The 18886-nt window shown below is 39.1% G+C and overlaps 1 protein-coding gene across 3 annotated transcripts in view; it reads right to left on the bottom strand.

The window, feature by feature from the left end:
- Positions 1 to 6815: 6815 nt before the first annotated feature.
- Positions 6816 to 18886, bottom strand: part of xpo1b (exportin 1 (CRM1 homolog, yeast) b) — a 30308-nt gene continuing 18237 nt past the window's right edge. For 2 of the 3 annotated variants that reach the window (XM_058651026.1, XM_058651029.1), the window contains 18 exons: positions 18313 to 18361; positions 18099 to 18218; positions 17577 to 17705; positions 17338 to 17496; positions 16305 to 16502; positions 14834 to 14972; positions 14052 to 14233; positions 13817 to 13973; positions 13569 to 13732; positions 12721 to 12855; positions 12435 to 12627; positions 11854 to 11960; positions 11239 to 11433; positions 10821 to 10989; positions 10245 to 10379; positions 9898 to 10057; positions 9453 to 9549; positions 6816 to 8445 (listed from right to left, as the gene is read on the bottom strand). In XM_058651026.1, the coding sequence (XP_058507009.1) occupies positions 8299 to 8445; positions 9453 to 9549; positions 9898 to 10057; positions 10245 to 10379; positions 10821 to 10989; positions 11239 to 11433; positions 11854 to 11960; positions 12435 to 12627; positions 12721 to 12855; positions 13569 to 13732; positions 13817 to 13973; positions 14052 to 14233; positions 14834 to 14972; positions 16305 to 16502; positions 17338 to 17496; positions 17577 to 17705; positions 18099 to 18218; positions 18313 to 18361 (2635 nt within the window). In that variant the 3' untranslated portion in view covers positions 6816 to 8298. The remainder of the gene's footprint in view (positions 8446 to 9452; positions 9550 to 9897; positions 10058 to 10244; positions 10380 to 10820; positions 10990 to 11238; positions 11434 to 11853; positions 11961 to 12434; positions 12628 to 12720; positions 12856 to 13568; positions 13733 to 13816; positions 13974 to 14051; positions 14234 to 14833; positions 14973 to 16304; positions 16503 to 17337; positions 17497 to 17576; positions 17706 to 18098; positions 18219 to 18312; positions 18362 to 18886) is intronic. The other variant, XM_058651028.1, reaches the window with a different exon arrangement.

Here is an 18886-nt window from a genome sequence, read left to right as displayed (position 1 = left end):
ATGTGACAAAAATGTCATAGGTTAGTATGTCGTCCAAAATGTGACGAAAAGGTCATACTTTAGTATGTCGTCCAAAATGTGACAAAAATGTCATAGGTTAGTATGTCGTCAAAAATGTCATACTTTAGTATGTCGTCCAAAATGTGACAAAAAAGTCATAGGTTAGTATGTCGTCCAAAATGTGACAAAAAAGTCATAGGTTAGTATGTCGTCAAAAATGTCATACTTTAGTATGTCCTCCAAAATGTGACAAAAAAGTCATAGGTCAGTATGTGGTTCAAAATGTGACGAAAAAGTCATACTTTAGTATGTCGTCCAAAATGTGACAAAGAGTCATAGGTTAGTATGTCGTTCAAAACGTGACAAAAAAGTCATAGGTAAGTATGTCGTCAAAAATTTGACAAAAAAGTCATATCCTTAGTATGTCGTCCAAAATGTGACAAAAACGTCATACTATAGTATGTCGTCCAAAATGTGACAAAAAAGTCATACTTTAGTATGTCGTCCAAAATGTGACAAAAATGTCATAGGTTAGTATGTCGTCAAAAATGTGACAAAAATGTCATAGGTTAGTATGTCGTCAAAAATGTCATACTTTAGTATGTCGTCCAAAATGTGACAAAGAAGTCATAGGTTAGTATGTCGTTCAAAATGTGACAAAAATGTCATAGGTCAGTATTTGGTTCAAATGTGACGAAAAAGTCATACTTTAGTATGTCGTCCAAAATGTGACAAAAAAGTCATAGGTTAGTATGTCGTTCAAAACGTGACAAAAAAGTCATAGGTTAGTATGTCGTCAAAAATGTGACAAAAAAGTCATACTTTAGTATGTCGTCCAAAATGTGACAAAAACGTCATACTTTAGTATGTCGTCCAAAATGTGACAAAAACGTCATAGGTTAGTATGTCGTCCAAAATTGTACATAAAAGTCATACTTTAGTATGTCGTCTAAAATGTGACAAAAAAGTCATAGGTTAGTATGTCGTCCAAAATGTGACAAAAAAGTCATAGGTTAGTATGTCGTCCAAAATGTGACAAAAAAGTCATAGGTTAGTATGTCGTCCAAAATGTGACAAAAAAGTCATACTTTAGTATGTCGTCCAAAATGTGACAAAAAAGTCATAGGTTAGTATGTCGTCAAAAATGTCATACTTTAGTATGTCGTCCAAAATGTGACAAAAAAGTCATAGGTTAGTATGTCGTCAAAAATGTGACAAAAAAGTCATAGGTTAGTATGTCGTCAAAAATGTCATACTTTAGTATGTCGTCCAAAATGTGACAAAAAAGTCATAGGTTAGTATGTCGTCCAAAATGTGACGAAAAATTCACACTATAGTATGTCGTCCAAAATGTGACAAAAAAGTCATACTTTAGTATGTCGTCCAAAATGTGACAAAAAAGTCATAGGTTAGTATGTCGTCCAAAATGTGGCAAAAAAGTCATAGGTTAGTATGTTGTTCAAAACGTGACAAAAAAGTCATAGGTTAGTATGTCGTCAAAAATGTCATACTTTAGTATGTCGTCCAAAATGTGACAAAAAAGTCATAGGTTAGTATGTCGTCCAAAATGTGACGAAAAAGTCATACTATAGTATGTCGTCCAAAATGTGACAAAAAAGTCATACTTTAGTATGTCGTCCAAAATGTGACAAAAAAGTCATAGGTTAGTATGTCGTCCAAAATGTGACAAAAAAGTCATAGGTTAGTATGTCGTCCAAAATGTGACAAAAAAGTCATACTTTAGTATGTCGTCCAAAATGTGACAAAAATGTCATACATTAGTATGTCGTCCAAAATGTGACAAAAAAGTCATAGGTTAGTATGTCGTCCAAAATGTGGCAAAAAAGTCATACTTTAGTATGTCGTCCAAAATGTGACAAAAAAGTCATAGGTTAGTATGTCGTCCAAAATGTGACAAAAAAGTCATAGGTTAGTATGTCGTCCAAAATGTGACAAAAAAGTCATACTTTAGTATGTCGTCCAAAATGTGACAAAAATGTCATACTTTAGTATGTCGTCTAAAATGTGACAAAAAAGTAATAGGTTAGTATGTCGTCCAAAATGTGACGAAAAAGTTATAGGTTAGTATGTCGTCCAAAATGTGACGAAAAAGTCATACTTTAGTATGTCGTCCAAAATGTGACAAAAAAGTCATACTTTAGTATGTCCTCCAAAATGTGACAAAAAAGTCATAGGTTAGTATGTCGTCAAAAATGTCATACTTTAGTATGTCGTCCAAAATGTGACAAAAAAGTCATAGGTTAGTATGTCGTCCAAAACGTGACAAAAATGTCATAGGTCAGTATGTGGTTCAAAATGTGACGAAAAAGTCATACTTTAGTATGTCGTCCAAAATGTGACAAAGAGTCATAGGTTAGTATGTCGTTCAAAACGTGACAAAAAAGTCATAGGTTAGTATGTCGTCAAAAATGTGACAAAAAAGTCACACTTTAGTATGTCGTCAAAAATTTGACAAAAAAGTCATACTTTAGTATGTCGTCCAAAATGTGACAAAAACGTCATACTTTAGTATGTCGTCCAAAATGTGACAAAAAAGTCATAGGTTAGTATGTCGTTCAAAACGTGACGAAAAAGTCATAGGTTAGTATGTCGTCAAAAATGTGTCAAAAAAGTCATACTTTAGTATGTCGTCCAAAATGTGACAAAAACGTCATACTTTAGTATGTCGTCCAAAATGTGACAAAAACGTCATAGGTTAGTATGTCGTCCAAAATTGTACATAAAAGTCATACTTTAGTATGTCGTCTAAAATGTGACAAAAAAGTAATAGGTTAGTATGTCGTCCAAAATGTGACGAAAAAGTCATAGGTTAGTGTGTCGTCCAAAATGTGACGAAAAAGTCATACTTTAGTATGTCGTCCAAAATGTGACAAAAAAGTCATACTTTAGTATGTCGTCCAAAATGTGACAAAAATGTCATAGGTTAGTATGTCGTCAAAAATGTCATACTTTAGTATGTCGTCCAAAATGTGACAAAAAAGTCATAGGTTAGTATGTCGTCCAAAATGTGACAAAAAAGTCATAGGTTAGTATGTCGTCCAAAATGTGACAAAAAAGTCATAGGTTAGTATGTCGTCCAAAATGTGACAAAAAAGTCATAGGTTAGTATGTCGTCCAAAATGTGACGAAAAAGTCATACTATAGTATGTCGTCCAAAATGTGACAAAAAAGTCATACTTTAGTATGTCGTCCAAAATGTGACAAAAATGTCGTAGGTTAGTATGTCGTCCAAAATGTGACAAAAAAGTCATAGGTTAGTATGTCGTCCAAAATGTGACAAAAAAGTCATACTATAGTATGTCGTCCAAAATGTGACAAAAAAGTCATAGGTTAGTATGTCGTCCAAAATGTGACAAAAACGTCATAGGTTAGTATGTCGTCCAAAATTGTACATAAAAGTCATACTTTAGTATGTCGTCTAAAATGTGACAAAAAAGTAATAGGTTAGTATGTCGTCAAAAATGTCATACTTTAGTATGTCGTCCAAAATGTGACGAAAAAGTCATACTATAGTATGTCGTTCAAAACGTGACAAAAAAGTCATAGGTCAGTATGTGGTCAAAAATGTGACAAAAAAGTCATAGGTTAGTATGTAGTTCAAAACGTGACAAAAAAGTCATAGGTTAATATGTCGTCAAAAATGTGACAAAAAAGTCATAGGTTAGTATGTCGTCAAAAATGTCATACTTTAGTATGTCGTCCAAAATGTGACAAAAAAGTCATAGGTTAGTATGTCGTCAAAAATGTGACAAAAAAGTCATAGGTTAGTATGTCGTCCAAAATGTGACAAAAAAGTCATAGGTTAGTATGTCATCTAAAATGTGACGAAAAAGTCATAGGTTAGTATGTCGTCAAAAATGTGACAAAAAAGTCATAGGTTAGTATGTCGTCAAAAATGTCATACTTTAGTATGTCGTCCAAAATGTGACAAAAAAGTCATAGGTTAGTATGTCGTCAAAAATGTGACAAAAAAGTGATAGGTTAGTATGTCGTCAAAAATGTCATACTTTAGTATGTCGTCCAAAATGTGACAAAAAAGTCATAGGTTAGTATGTCGTCCAAAATGTGACGAAAAAGTCATACTATAGTATGTCGTCCAAAATGTGACAAAAAAGTCATACTTTAGTATGTCGTCCAAAATGTGACAAAAAAGTCATTGGTTAGTATGTCGTCCAAAATGTGACAAAAAAGTCATAGGTTAGTATGTCGTTCAAAACGTGACAAAAAAGTCATAGGTTAGTATGTCGTCAAAAATGTGACAAAAAAGTCATAGGTTAGTATGTCGTCCAAAATGTGACGAAAAAGTCATACTATAGTATGTCGTCCAAAATGTGACAAAAAAGTCATACTTTAGTATGTCGTCCAAAATGTGACAAAAAAGTCATAGGTTAGTATGTCGTCTAAAATGTGACGAAAAAGTCATACTTTTGTTTGTCGTCCAAAATGTGAAAAAAATATCATATTTTAGTATGTCGTCCAAATTCGGTCAAAAAAGTCATACTTTAGTATGTCGTCCAAAATCAGACAAAAAAGTTGCACGTTAATATGTCGTCCAAAATTGGACTACAAAGACATGGTATAGTATGTTGTCCAAAATCAGTCAAAAAGTAATGTCGTCCAAAATCGGTCAAAAAGTCATACTTGACATTTACTCCAATATTTGACAAAATGTCAGTTACTTCACTCGCAGTGCTATTAGTGGTTCTGTGTGTCTGTTTGTGTTTCCGCACCATTACGACCAACAGAGGCCGACAGAGGCTTGTTGTGTGAATGGGATGAAGGCTGCCACCTCTGGTTGCCTGTTGAAGATTTATTCTTAGGCTGCACGACTTTGGAAACTGAAATTAGGTATCCTTTCTATATTCGATTATTTTAGGGGGAAAAAAGAATTTTGACTGTTTACGAGTCGATTAAAAAGTATGATCATTCCGTTAATATCCGGTTTTCGCATTAAAAACTAAACTAGCTAAAATGCTACGGTGTATAAGGGCTGAGCGATTTGAGTTCTATATCTGTGAGCAATTGCAAGTGTGGTTTGACCTGGGATATAACTTTTATTTAAGTTAAACTTCTGTTCATATTTACTGTGTTGAGATCACGTACCTGAGCAGCAGGTCACTGGTTCAACTCCCAGCTGGTTTACGCCACGGTTAAAGGAAACACGCGTCCACTGTTGTAAATAATCTTTATTTTACTCTCCCACACCAAACCCTGTTGAGAAAAACAGCCATTTTAACATCACAGCACAGCAGTTGTTGATCCACTGCTGCCTCCATCACTGAGTTCTCCTGTGTCATTCAGTGACGTCTGTGTTTGAAAATCCGTATTTAGATTCATTTTAGTGACATAAAGTGACCACACGAGGCAGCAGTAGACCAGCAACTCCTGTGTCCTCTGTGCACCAAAATCACTGATTTTCTCTGTGGGGTTTGGTGCAGGTAACAAACCTCCGTTTCCTGTTGGAAAAACATGGACAAACATGCACAGACAGATTATCACAGACTTGCTTTCAGCAAAAAGGGAAGACGAAGAACTACAGGAAGTGTCCTCTGACCGTGTGACAGAGCTGGACTCCTCCCTCTCTCTCTCACACACACACACACACACACACACACACAGAGCTGACAGGTTGTTGGGATCGTCATAAACTCCGGTTTCATACCAGTAAGTTAACACTGGATTAGTGTCAGTGTCAAGTTTGCTCAGCATTAACCACACACTTCCAAGACGCTGCAGCGGAAATGGACACATGCCACAGGAACGCCAAGAGTGTGTGTGTGTGTGTCTCAGAGGACATCCATCATCTGTGTGTGTGTGTGTGTGTGTGTCCCAGTCCAGCTGAGCGTCTCCGTCCACTGCAACCAACACCGATTCTTCCAAGGAGAATGAACAAATGCAGGTTAAAGGCAAAATGACAAAAAAGTAGAAGAGGGGGGAGAGGTGGGGTCAGTGCAGGGGGAGGAGTCTGGGAGAATGATCCTCATTATGATTGGACAAGAGCGAGTGATGAAAGAGGCAGAAGTTGGTGTTTTGCTCCATTTCAAAAGACATTTAGCAACAATTAATAACTCCCCTGCCTTTGAAGTGGTCAAATCTGACAGAAAAAAACAAAACCGTGTTTTTACTTTGAAATAAAGAATATTGAGGTTTTTCTGTCGTTCACTCGCCTCGAAGTCCATAAAACAACGGTTTCTTTAAAATAACAATAAATGTGTTAGTCAAAATTTGAACCAGAGGCAAAATATAAGCAACAACATTAGACAAACTGCTGAGAGCCTGCTGCCAACTAGTGGTCGGAGTCTTAACTACAACACAAAATTGGTGTCAGGAATATAAGTGATGCACAAATGTAGCTGTTATGATTGATATACAGGGAAAAAACATAACATATTAGCTTCATTTAAAGAAAACGGACATTAAATACATGCAATATATGACAAACTGCTGAATGCCTGCTGCCAACTAGTGGTCGGAGTCTTAACTACAACACAAAATTGGTGTCAGGAATATTAGTGATGCACAAATGTAGCTGTTATGATTGATATACAGGGAAAAAACATAACATATTAGCTTCATTTAAAGAAAATGGACATTAAATAGATGCAATATATGACAAACTGCTGAATGCCTGCTGCCAACTAGTGGTCAGAGGCTTAACTACAACACAAAACCACTTGTATCATCACACTGTGAAATATCATGATATCTTTGCTTTTATCTTTTAAGTTAACATCATTTGGTGTGAATAAAGAGGTGTGGGTGGGGTTAATAAAGAGGCGTGAGCGGAGGCGGGGTTATAAAATTCTCAGCTTTAATCAGTTCAAAAAAGTTCACAACAAATGTAACACCTTGAGAAGGGAAACTCGTCGTTCGAGAGCGGGCGCTTATTTGGATTTTATACATTCTTTTTTTTCTAATTCAACTCGATGGACAAAAAAACTAAACTAAAAAAACCAAAACTAAACAAAAAAAAAGAAGCCTTTTTTTAAAAAATCGATTTTGGACAAAAAAAAACAAACATAAAAAACATCAACTGAAACAAAGAAATACAAAAAAAAATGTAAACCCAGTCGTTTGTTTTTTTCTAGCGTCGTGAAAACACTACACGGTAAACAATCTAAAATTAGTACGATCCAAAAAATAAGGAGAATCTGGAAAAGCCGTCTGAGTTTTATTAATCAGGAGTTTGTTATAAACTGAGCGAGAACAAAGAAAAAATAACCATAAATACGTCCGTTAACGCCACTTTTCCTCAAACATCGTCCCAGTAATGAAGGCTCACACGTGAGCGACAATCCTCTCACACGTGAGCGACAATCCTCTCACACGTGAGCAACAATCCTCTCACACGTGAGCAACAATCCTCTCAGAGGAAAACAAAACGCTGATGTCGACTCTGCGACAGCACACACACACACACACACACACACACACACGCGCGCGCACACACACACACGCACACGTGAATAAAAGAAGGACAAACATAATAATAATAATAATAATAATAATAATAATAATAATGTTCCCATGGTAGTAAAGATGCTATAATACAGTCGGGATGATATGCACAAAATCCACGTTTACTTTCCCCCCAAAAAATGTCGTTCCTTTATTTTATTTTATTATTTGTTGTTTTTTAAAGGTGAAAAGTATAATTTATGAGCGGCAGATTCTGTGTCTCTGTTCGCTCTGCATTCATTCATTCATTCATTCATTCTCCGTTTAGATTCACATTCTCCCACAATGCCGTGTGGGGACGGTGCATCTTTTAAAAAAAAGAGAAAAAAAGAAAGAAAAAAAAAGACCACTTCCTGTGTGAAAAAAAAAAACCAAAACCCTGCTCAGATTGTAAATATAATATATTTATATATAAACAAATATATGGAGGGAGAGAAAGAAAAGAAAGGAGCTCATCATCTTCATGCAGAGACTTTTGATTCAAACGCTTTCTGGAAACAATGTTACACAAAAAAAGAGTTCCCGTAGAAAACGCAGATTAGGTACAAAGAGGAGGGGGCGGGGCACAGGGCGACGGCGGTCATTTACACGTTTATTGGCATCGTTTTGGTCAACAAACAAACACGCGGCGGCGGCGAGGATGAAAACCTGGAGCCTCCTCCTCCTCCCACCTCTCTCTCACTCACACACACACACTCACTCAGTCCCTCAAGTGCCTCTCTCTTGGGTTTTGTTGTGTCTGCTGTGGTTACGCTTTTGTTTGTTTGTTTGTTTGTTTGTTTGCAGTTTACTGTACACAGTCCTGGCTGGAGCTGACGCTCAGTCGCACATCTCCTCGGGGATCTCGTGCGGGTTCAGGATTCCCGGCACCGACATCTGGATCTTGTGTTTCTCCTCCTGGGCCTGACGCAGCGACGCCTCCCGCTCCTCCAGGAACAGATCTGACGTGTCCTCGCCCGCAAACTCCTGAACAGGAAACAGGAAACAGGAAACAGTTGGAGTGAAACTCGCTCACACACACACACACACACACACAGCAGCTGTTGATCCACTGCTGCCTCCATCACTAAGTTCTCATGTGTGATTCAGTGACTTCTGTGTTTTATAATCTGTATTTACATTTATTTTAGTGACACAAAGTGACCACACGAGGCAGCAGCTCACTGATTTTCTCTGTGATTTAAACAGATAATCTTTAAATAGAGTTGAATTAGTTGAGGAAAATATTAAATGTAACGGATATTGCTTTTTAATTTTAGGATAAAATGTTAAAAGTTCAGTTCAATATTGTTTTTATAACGCACTGCATTTAAAACACGGCCGATATCGTACAACAAAACACGCCTAACCTTTCTACACAAATTGGCTGATTATCACGCGATTTTGTTTTTCTTTAATGTAATTTCTCTAATCTTGACTTTTATTTGTTTACGTTTCGTAAAAAAAACATAAGCTGAACATTAAATAGTTGAGTTGTAGATTTCAATGATCTTATATAAAAAAAATCTTGATTGATCAGATACTTAACAAATCACAGGCACAGAAACTGGACTCAACATGAACGTGAACGTGTGACCTTTAGTGTCACTGTCTCACTCACACACACACAGAGTTTTGTTTCTAAATATACATCAGGTCTGTGGCCCCAGTGCCAGAATATTGTTGGAATAAATGTTATTAGTGGAAACAACAGCTCAGCAGTGAAGAATGTACTCGCTGATAAAAACACACGCCGACCGAGCAGCAGCAGCGGCAGCAGCAGCAGCAGCAAACACACGACGTTCATTCATCGTTTAAAGACGTGAAACTCTTGTTTTTCTTCAGAATATAAATGATACGTTCTTGTAAACACACATTTCTGTAAAAGTCAAAACTTCGTTGTGTCTCGTTTAGTAAAACTTAAGTTCAGGACTTGGAAAGATTGAGTAGATTTATGTCGTGAGTCCTGATCCAGGTCTCTGGACTTGACTCACCTTGATCTGGACCAGGAAATCCCTCAGATGTTCTTTAAAGGCAGGAATGTCCTGGTTTAAGCTGAACAGGCCCGTCACAAACACCTTCACCTGAGCACTGAAACACACACACAAACACACAAACCTTCAGCTTCTTAAACGTGAATATTGCTCCATAAAAACAAAGAAATCATTCAAACTGAATCATTTTCATTTGTGGACAAAAACAAAGACATTTGAGAACATCATCATTTCCATGTTTGACAAACACTGAACTGAACCATGACTCGATTCATCGAGTAAATACTCGACAGATTCATCGACTATTCATCGATAATCGTGAGCTGCAGCTCTATTCAACACAGACGTGCTAATAACTGAAAACACTTTACTACACACTCTGTGTGTGTGTGTGTGTGTGTGTGTGTGTGTGTGTGTGTGTGTGTGTGTGTGTGTGTACACTCACTCCTGTAGATGAGGGAAGGCCGTCTTGAGCAGGTTAGCCACGTACTCCTGGATGAACACCTGGTTGTTGGAAGGACTGGCAGGATTGAGTGGAGTGGTGATCTTCCCCTCCTCCACCAGGTTGAACATGTAGGCCAGGATGGACGCATGCATGGTCAGACCTACACACACACACACACACACACGCACACACACACACGCACACACACGCGCACGCACGCACAAGTCAGTTTACTCCGTCAGAACTTCAGGAACATGAGCTCGTGTGAGAACACGGCAGAAGAACCTGTCGTGTGTGCGTGTGTACACTGACCTGCTGTGTGTGTGTGTGTGTGTGTGAACACTGACCTGCCGTGTGCGACGTGTCCGTGACCACAGAGAAGATGTGTTGCAGGATGTCACAGAAATACGTCTGATAGAAACTCTGAGCTGCTGCTTCTTCCTGAGCCACGTTCTGCAGCATCGTGTAGAGAATCTGTAAACCTGGACGAGGAGGAGGAGGAGGAGGAGGAGGAGGAGGAGAAGAGGAAGATCATCAACACACGATCAGGCGCGAGAACAAGACCTGACGTTCACCTGCTTCATTTGTTTAAAAGTTAAGGTGCAGCACATTTAGTTTTCATCTTTTAAGGCTCAACAACACAAAAGTTGTGAGTGAATTTAAACAAAAATAATCCGCGTTTCATCTGAAACTAATGATTATTTTAAATCACCAGTTAACGTTTGATTATTTTCTTGATTAATCGATGAGTTAGTTGGTTCAGAAAATGTTTAACAAAAAGTGAGTCTTTTGAGTTTTCAGCTTCTTAAATGTGGATATTTTCTGGTTATTTTCTCCATTTAACAAAGAAATCATTAAAACTGAAACATCTTTGGTTTGTAAATATTGACTTTTTGAGGTTTGAGGGACATTAGATGTCTCACCGGTGTCGGCCACGTTCCTCATGGTGTGTTTAAAAGCCCAGATGATGGAGTCCAGCACCAGTTTGAACTGGGCTGGTGGGATGGCGAGGAATGCAGGGAAGCAGTGAGAGTTTACAGCCTGAAGCAGGTAGAAGAAGTGAGTCCTGTGTTCTGGATACTCCTCAAAGTTCTGCAAGAACAAACACATGACGGCGTTAATGAGAGGACAAAGACTCAAGCTGTGTCATCTGATCCAAGGCTGGACAAGCGATTGTCCTTGGGATCGTCTTTGTCCGTCTGAGACAAAGATCTCAAAAAGCTAAAAGTGTTCTTACTATCGACTATTTTCACATTGGAAATCAGACTTGAGAAATTCCTTTGGTATTTTCATCATCATTACTGTAGATAAACTGGGGTTCTGTGCGTCTCCGTCTCTCACCTTGTTGATCATGTTCAGCGTGCACTCAAAGACGGCGTCAAAGATCTGTGGGATCTCACTGGTGATGTGACCTCCCAGTTTGTTCACGATGGTCGCCATGGTGCTGAGGACCTCGGGCTCTCGCGCGGCAGGGACATTGCGCTGGTAGTCGATGAGGACAGCGTCCAGCAACGGCGGGACAAAGTTCTCCCCGACCTGGACGACGCAGAGAGCAAGAGATCAACACGCTGACGGTAAAAGAGGGTTTCATGTTCCCCTCAGAGATCGGACTACAAATTAGAAAGCACCAGAAGTTCTAGAGAACATCGCTGAAGGTTCTGAATGATCTTTCTAAAAAAAGGGGATGATCAGAACATAACTTAACATACATTCAACAATAAATAATAAATAAGGTGTCCAGAGGTCCGGTCTATTTTTAAATATATATATTTATGTATATAAACGATAAGGTGCAAAATAGTGAATATTTGATGCAAATCAACAAAACGACAAGCAAAGTCAAACCTGCCACAGGTTTGTTTTGAGCTCTACTTTGAACACAGTGTGTAACTAATGAACAGTGAATTTACAGGGAACTCAAACAGGGACACACAGGACACTGGATTATCAACTAACCATCTGTGGGTCGTTAGATCGGCTGACCCAGCCTGAGATCAGCTTCAGGGTCTCCCGTTTTACCGTCCTCATGCTTCGGATGAGCGGCTGTTTCGTCACCATCTCACCTGAAACACACACACACACACACGGTGGTCAACACAACGTGAGGAAAAAGCTTTTTTCAGCTCCATAGAACAAAGAAATCATTCAAACTGAATCATTTTCATTTGTGCACAAAAACAAAAGACATTTCCAGGTTTGACAAACAATAATCAATATTTTTCTGCATTTTCTGACATTTTGAAAAAGACAAAAAAACAAAACATTTTGAGTTTTACAGTTTCAAACTGCTGTGCTTACCCTTAACAATGTTTGTTGTCTTATAATTAAAATAGCCGTCAATAACCAGGTCAGTGTATTGTTAGTAAACGGCTCACTCTCCTGCATCAAAGTTCACAGCAAAATCTGCTATTTTAACGAGCAGAAAGGCTACAGTTGTTGTTCTGCTCTATGCAGACGACACACTGTTATACCAAGCACTCTACAGATCACAGCTCATCAGGTTACGTGTGGGAACATAAGATCGTAAACACACACACCTCCCTTACCATTTGTCTGAATGGCAGCAGAGATGTTCTCGCTGAGGCACTTGTAGACGTTGAGCATGTCCAGGTAGATCCGTCCCAGCTGGATGACGAACGGGTGTCCCACGGCCTTGCACGCTCGCACGTTGGTCTTCAGGATGCTGCCCAGCTGCTTCACCGTCTCCGGGTCCTTCAGGATGTCCACGTTCTGACAAGTGAGTGGACAGAGACAGAGAGAGATTAACACTCTGATATTCAGGGATAATGTTGTGTGTGGGTGACGCTGGAGTCGCGGTGGTACCTTCGTGGCCTGCTGGATGATGCTGTCCCACACTTGATTGGGCAGCAGCATGTATTTCTCGATGAGATGCTCCTGAACGGCCTGATCCGTCTGAGCCCCGATCATGTAACCGACCGCCTCGTAGAACGTGTGCACCTGGGAAAACAAAGAGGAGAACGTGTTCTTTAACAACTGCTATCTCAGTTTAAAATCTGTGTTTTTTTAAATAATCTAAACAAAGCTCTTTGACTTTTCTCACCACGTTGTCTGGTTTCTTTGGCCCACACAACAAAGAAATCAGTAAAAATCAATAATTTTTGTGAGTGGATAAAACATAGTAAATAGTCTCTTTAGTCTCAGCCTGAGAGGGTGAAACTGCATCCAGAGCAACAGACACGGGAACAGCAGTCCTTTAAGTAATAGCTCAGGTTCTTTCCTTCAGGTCGTTTCCGAGGTACTTATCGCTGTTTTAGCTCACAGGAAACATAAGTAAGTTTATCACTGAGACTCTGATGAGGGGACTGAGTGTTTTACAAAAGGACACAAACGTTTTTGTTTAGTTTTTTTTAACATTTTAAGATTATTTTGAACATATTTAGGATGTTAAGTTTAGGTATATTTGTGTCTCTCTGGTAATAAATATTAGAAATTGAGTTGCACGGACTATCTCTTCTATGTTGTAGGTTGACTTTTCTACTGCTACTAGTTTACACCGACACGTCTTACAGCAGCAAATCAATGTTTCACAGTGTGGTCAAAACCATGGTTTCTCAATCCTGATCCCGGGGACCCACTGCCCTCCATGTTTGGATGTTTCCCTGCTCCCACAGCTCATCAGTGAAGCGTGTGTGTGATGGCGTGTTACTGACCTGTTGCGGCTGCAGGTCACAGATGATGGTGTTGATGTTGTTGAGGATCTCGTCGATGAACGGCATCACCTCGCCGACCTGCACCTGGATAAAGTGGCGGCGGCACTTCTGGGCGATTTTGATGAACGTGTCACAGGCCATGTCCTGGACTCCGTCGTGGGTTTCTGATGAAGATCACACAAGAACGCGTTGTACAAACTGATCCGTGCCCAGAGAAGGTTTCGTGGTTTGGAAGAACGCTCTCTCACCGTGCATGAACTCAAACAGCTTGTTGACGACAGTTTTGAGGAACTTCCAGTGCGCTCTGAGGAAGCGTGGATACTGACCCACGATGTACATGATGTTGGAGGCGATGATGGCCTTGTTGTCCTTTCCTCTTTTCTGCTCACACAGACCCAGCAGATCCTAACACACACACACACACAGTTCAGTAAAGGATGCAACTGATAAGAAGGTGAGGAAAGGTTTTTAAAAGCCGCCGACCTTGATGACCGTGACCAGGAACCTCTTCTCGTCCTCCTCGTGCATCGCTCCGCTGATGGAGCCGATGGCCCAGCACAGCGTGTTGAGATTCTTCCAGGACCACTCGGTGCCGTTCACCTGGTTGTGAAGCTTCTCCGTCATGATGCGCTCCGTGTCGGCGTAGTCCAGGTGAGTGAGGTACACTGCACAACAACAGAAGACATGATTGTGACAGGTTTTTAAACAGTGATATTCCTCCTTTTATGGTCACAACAAGTTAAATATTACAAAAATAAAACTGTGTGAAGGTAAAGATAAGGTAGTTTGAGGGTAATGACAGTAGATGTGAGCTTGGGCTGAGCAATATATGGATATTATATCATCATCGTATTTAATATATTTGTGAAATAAATGGAATCAACTAAATGATGTCTTAAAAAAGTCACTTAATGGCACTTGTTTAATTTCAAGGCTAATAATTAGTGTTATAGTAGAATTTGACCACATTTACAGGCAATTTCATTGCTTGTAAAGGAAATACATCGTGCATTTAAAGAAATAAAGCAGGTTTTATCTGAAATTAAAGGTAAAAACGAGTGTATTTTTAGCTCATGAAATGCAGAGCAGTAGATTTCATTCTAGTATGTATTTGCAGTGTATTTATAGTGTATTTTCACTCTCAGACTTTTCACGAGTCCAGAGAAACATTATGTATATAACATGTCGTTCACAGCCTTACAGAGGTAGTGCTTTGATTTAAATCATGACATAAATCAATACATACGAGTGTTCTCGGGCCTTACCGAGGGTTTCCCTCATGTTCTTGTAGAGGTTGATTGAATCCGTGTCCTTCATGAACTCCCTGACCACCTCGCCCTGGTCGTTCTCCACCACCAGCACCTCCTCGGGTTTGGCCATCCGACTCACCATCAGCAGACGCACCTGTCACAAGAGATTAAAGACGTGTCAGCGCCCGTCACGCCTTCACAGAGATGCACGTGTGCATGTGTCGCACGTGTCACGGTGGAATAAAAAAAAAAAAAAACCCTTTGCAGTTCACAGTTAACCTGAGGAAATGTTATTTTATTAGAACCAAATGATAAGAAAATAAATAAAAACTCTGGTTAGTTTGCGTCACTGGCCTCTAATTTTTCAGTGACATTGTAACGAGCAACTGTTTTGGCAGCTGTTTAGCAGCCACCTGTTACCAAACCTGTGCCAACTGATTCTACGGTGACAGGGTCAAGACTCTGGAGCAGGGCTGCAGAAGGGCTGGAAAATTACCGGTAAATTTCCAAAAAATCAAAGCTTTACATGGGATTGGGAACTTTTGGAAATATTCCAAATTATTTTTGCATCCTACCCTGAACACCTTTCTTTTAAATAAATATCACTACTGCTTATTAATCAAAATAAAACACATGGTGTAAAAAGAGCTAAACATACACTTTAACTAATATTATTATTATTTATTTTTTAATTGCTTAGTTATATTCACACGTGGCCGTTAACCCTCTTCTGTACATCTGTGCAGTAGCCAGCTCAAATTGTGCCTGTGTTTTTTGCATTTCTAATCTTATTTTGTTAAATTTATTAACCATTTCAAACTGTTTTGCATCAGCTACTTCAAAGTTTGCTTCTTTTACATCTTGTATATCAACATATTGCTAGAGAAGCAACAATAGCACGATTAATTAATTATTAATCGATTTCTAAATAAAAAACAAGTTTCTGATGTCAGCTTCTTAAATGTGAATATTTTCTTGTTTCTTTTGCTCAATATAGACAAAGAAATCACTGAAACTTGATTTATTTTGGGTTGTGGACTATAAGAAACCAGACTAATTACTATTAATTAAGCAATTACTAAATTAAGTGCCAACTATTTTAATAATCTACTGATCGGTTTGTGTTATTAAGATGAATTACAAAACATGTTTCTGTGATTTTTCAGCTGCCTAAATGTGAATATTTTCTATTTTCTTTGCTCAATAAAAAAAGAAATCATTAAATCCTAAATCATTTTTGGTTTGTAGACAAAAACAAGACATTTGAGAACAACATTTCAAGGATTGAGAAACAGTTTCTGGATCAAACAAATACTCAATTAATAGAGAAAACATATCACCCAGGTTTAATCCTCAGGTAAAAATACAATTCTGTGTTCCCTTCTTTAATGTGAGCAGTTCTCAGTAGAAACACTGTGTGTGTGTGTGTGTGTGTGTGTGTGTGTGTGTGTGTGTGTGTGTGTGTGTGTGTGTGCGCGCGCAGTACCTTTGACAGCACAGGCAGATAGAGCTGTCTGCGTGGTGGGACGTCAAAGTGCTGGTTGCCGGAGAGCAGAGGTGACGTGGACGTGGAGAAGGGACTCTCTCTGTACAGCTCTGCTGCCAAGTGGTTCCAGTACTCCAGACAAATCTTAAAGATCTCCGTCTCTTCCACCTCGGACACGAGCAGCATGTAATGGAGAGCCTGAACCAGACGCACGACACGACATTCATCATTCTCTGATTTCTAGCTTCTTAAATGTGAATATTTCCTGGTTTCTTTGCTCCGTATAACAAAGAAATCATTAAAACAGGAATCATTTTAGACTTTAAGTTAGTGAGCTAAAGCAGTGGTTCCCAAACACTGAGTCAGTCAATATTTAAATAACTGAAGTTTAAGGCATTTGTTAAAATTTTTGTTAGGCAAAAATGTTCCCCTTGTTATGATTTATGTTTTCTTATCTAATCTTTAACAAGTGGCTCCTCAAGCAGTGACGCTGTGAATGACCTCGAAGCTCAAGGTGAATCAAGGATTTGGAGAATCATGACACCCCTAACAAACCCCTAATTATTTAACAACAATAGCAAACACTCTGTATACAGCATTTTCCATACAAATAATGTATAAACTGAACACATGAAACAAAAATACACTTTTGGATAAATAGAAAAGGCAACATTTATCAGGTTTCTGAGAACAAAAATGTATCATTTGTAATAACTGTCCAATTAATAAACAATAACGGGCCAGCGCCGATTATTAGAAATGGCAAATATCAACATCAATCGCTAATTTACTGTACTTTCATATGAAAAGTAGTGTTGTTTTTAAACGTACTTAAGATATGACGGTTAAAGACACGAGTTAAAGTAATAATAAAGTTTCTTTACTCTCTGAAAACATCAGTAGATCACACTGTGTCCATTGTTAAATGTCTTTCTTTGTTAAAGTAATTGGGGAAAGCTTATAAATCTGTCGTAGAGACGGTAGCTTCAGCAACGACAGCAGCTTCAGCGTTCGCTCGTCCGCTCTCACTTACTTCCACTAACGTTTCTCGAAGGTTGAGTCGCTTCTCGATGAGCTGCCCGTGCTCTTTGAGGAACGTGCAGAGGAACAGGCTGAGGTTCTGGATGAAGTTCTGCTCGTCGTCTTTCCCGTTGGCGTAGGCCAGACGTATGTTGGTGTTCAGAGGCAGCATCTGAAAAACAGTAAGAGGTTCAGGTTCTCAGAGTCTCACAAACATCATGATGTTTATTTAAATGGTAACAGACTACAGACCTGTTTGAGCTGACACATGGTCAGAGTGAAGAGTGTGACGAACTGCTCCTCGTACTGACTGACGCTGACGCCGGCGATCTCCGTCAGGCACTTCAGAGTCACGTTGCGGAACATGGGCACGTTCAAAAACTGGGAGAAAAACCCAAACATGTTCAGTTAAGTCTCAGTTCAGTTGAAATGATTCACACGCACAGAAAGCCGAGCTACATATGGTCTTAAGAGTTTCGATATTGCCATGTATCTGTGATTATTCCTGGTTTTAAAGGCTGTTACATTGATAATTATCATATTTATTGTGAAATACACTAATATATATACACACACACACACACACACACACATACATATATATCTATATATATACATTAGCTTTATATCCACATATATCTTTTATATATCAGGCTATAGACTCAAAATATCCAGATATCATACATAAGACATATCGCCCAGGCTTACAGACATTGATTTGATTTATATCGCGACATGTATATCGATAACAAGGTGTATTATTCTGTCACACACCTTATAAACCAACGTGCTGATCAGTTTGGTTTCAAAAATGTAGCCCAGAGGAATCCAGTTCAGGAAACGTAGGAGGGTCTCCAGTGTGGCGTGGACCAGAGGGGCATTCTGGGAGTTTTCCTAACGTTGAAAAACCAACGATGCGACAAAAATCAGCGTCAAATAAACACAGATGATGAAAAGAAAAGATGAGAGATGAAACTGTGACACATACCATAACAAACTGGCAGAGCTGGAAAATCTGGGAGAATTCATTGCACATGCTGAAAGAAACAACACAATATTTGAACATTTATACTACAGCAGTCCACCAGGGGGCAAACAAATGTTCTGGCTCCACTTTTGGCAGGTGCCATGATGTGATCCAACTTTATTAAGTCTATGCCCTTGTGTCATGTGACCTTCCTCAAAAGCTAAAATCACAATTAACTAAAGTTAAAAGAATAGTTAAGGTTTTTATTTAAGTGTTGGCTTATGAGGTACTGACACAAAGTATCGTAAGAATATGTCCGGCACACTATTTCACCGTAAGCCAGCCTTTTCTGACTGGAAACTGGAGAGTTTAACTGCTCGCTCTCCCACACCAAACCCCATTGAGAAAATCAGTGATTTTAGCTCACAGGGACACAGGAGCTGCTGGTCTACTGCTGCCTCATGTGGTCACTTTGTGTCACTGAGGTAAATCCCAACACAGTATTTAAACATCAAAGTCATAAAATGACACATTTAAAGTTCCTGGTGAAGGCAGCAGTGGACCAACTACTCCTGCGTGCTGTGATGTAAAATCG

This window comes from Solea solea, chromosome 15, assembly GCF_958295425.1.
Source record: "Solea solea chromosome 15, fSolSol10.1, whole genome shotgun sequence".
In the NCBI taxonomy this organism is placed as follows: Eukaryota; Metazoa; Chordata; class Actinopteri; order Pleuronectiformes; family Soleidae; genus Solea; species Solea solea.
Note: the sequence above shows the minus strand (reverse complement) of the source record. Positions and strands in the feature narration are given on the sequence as shown.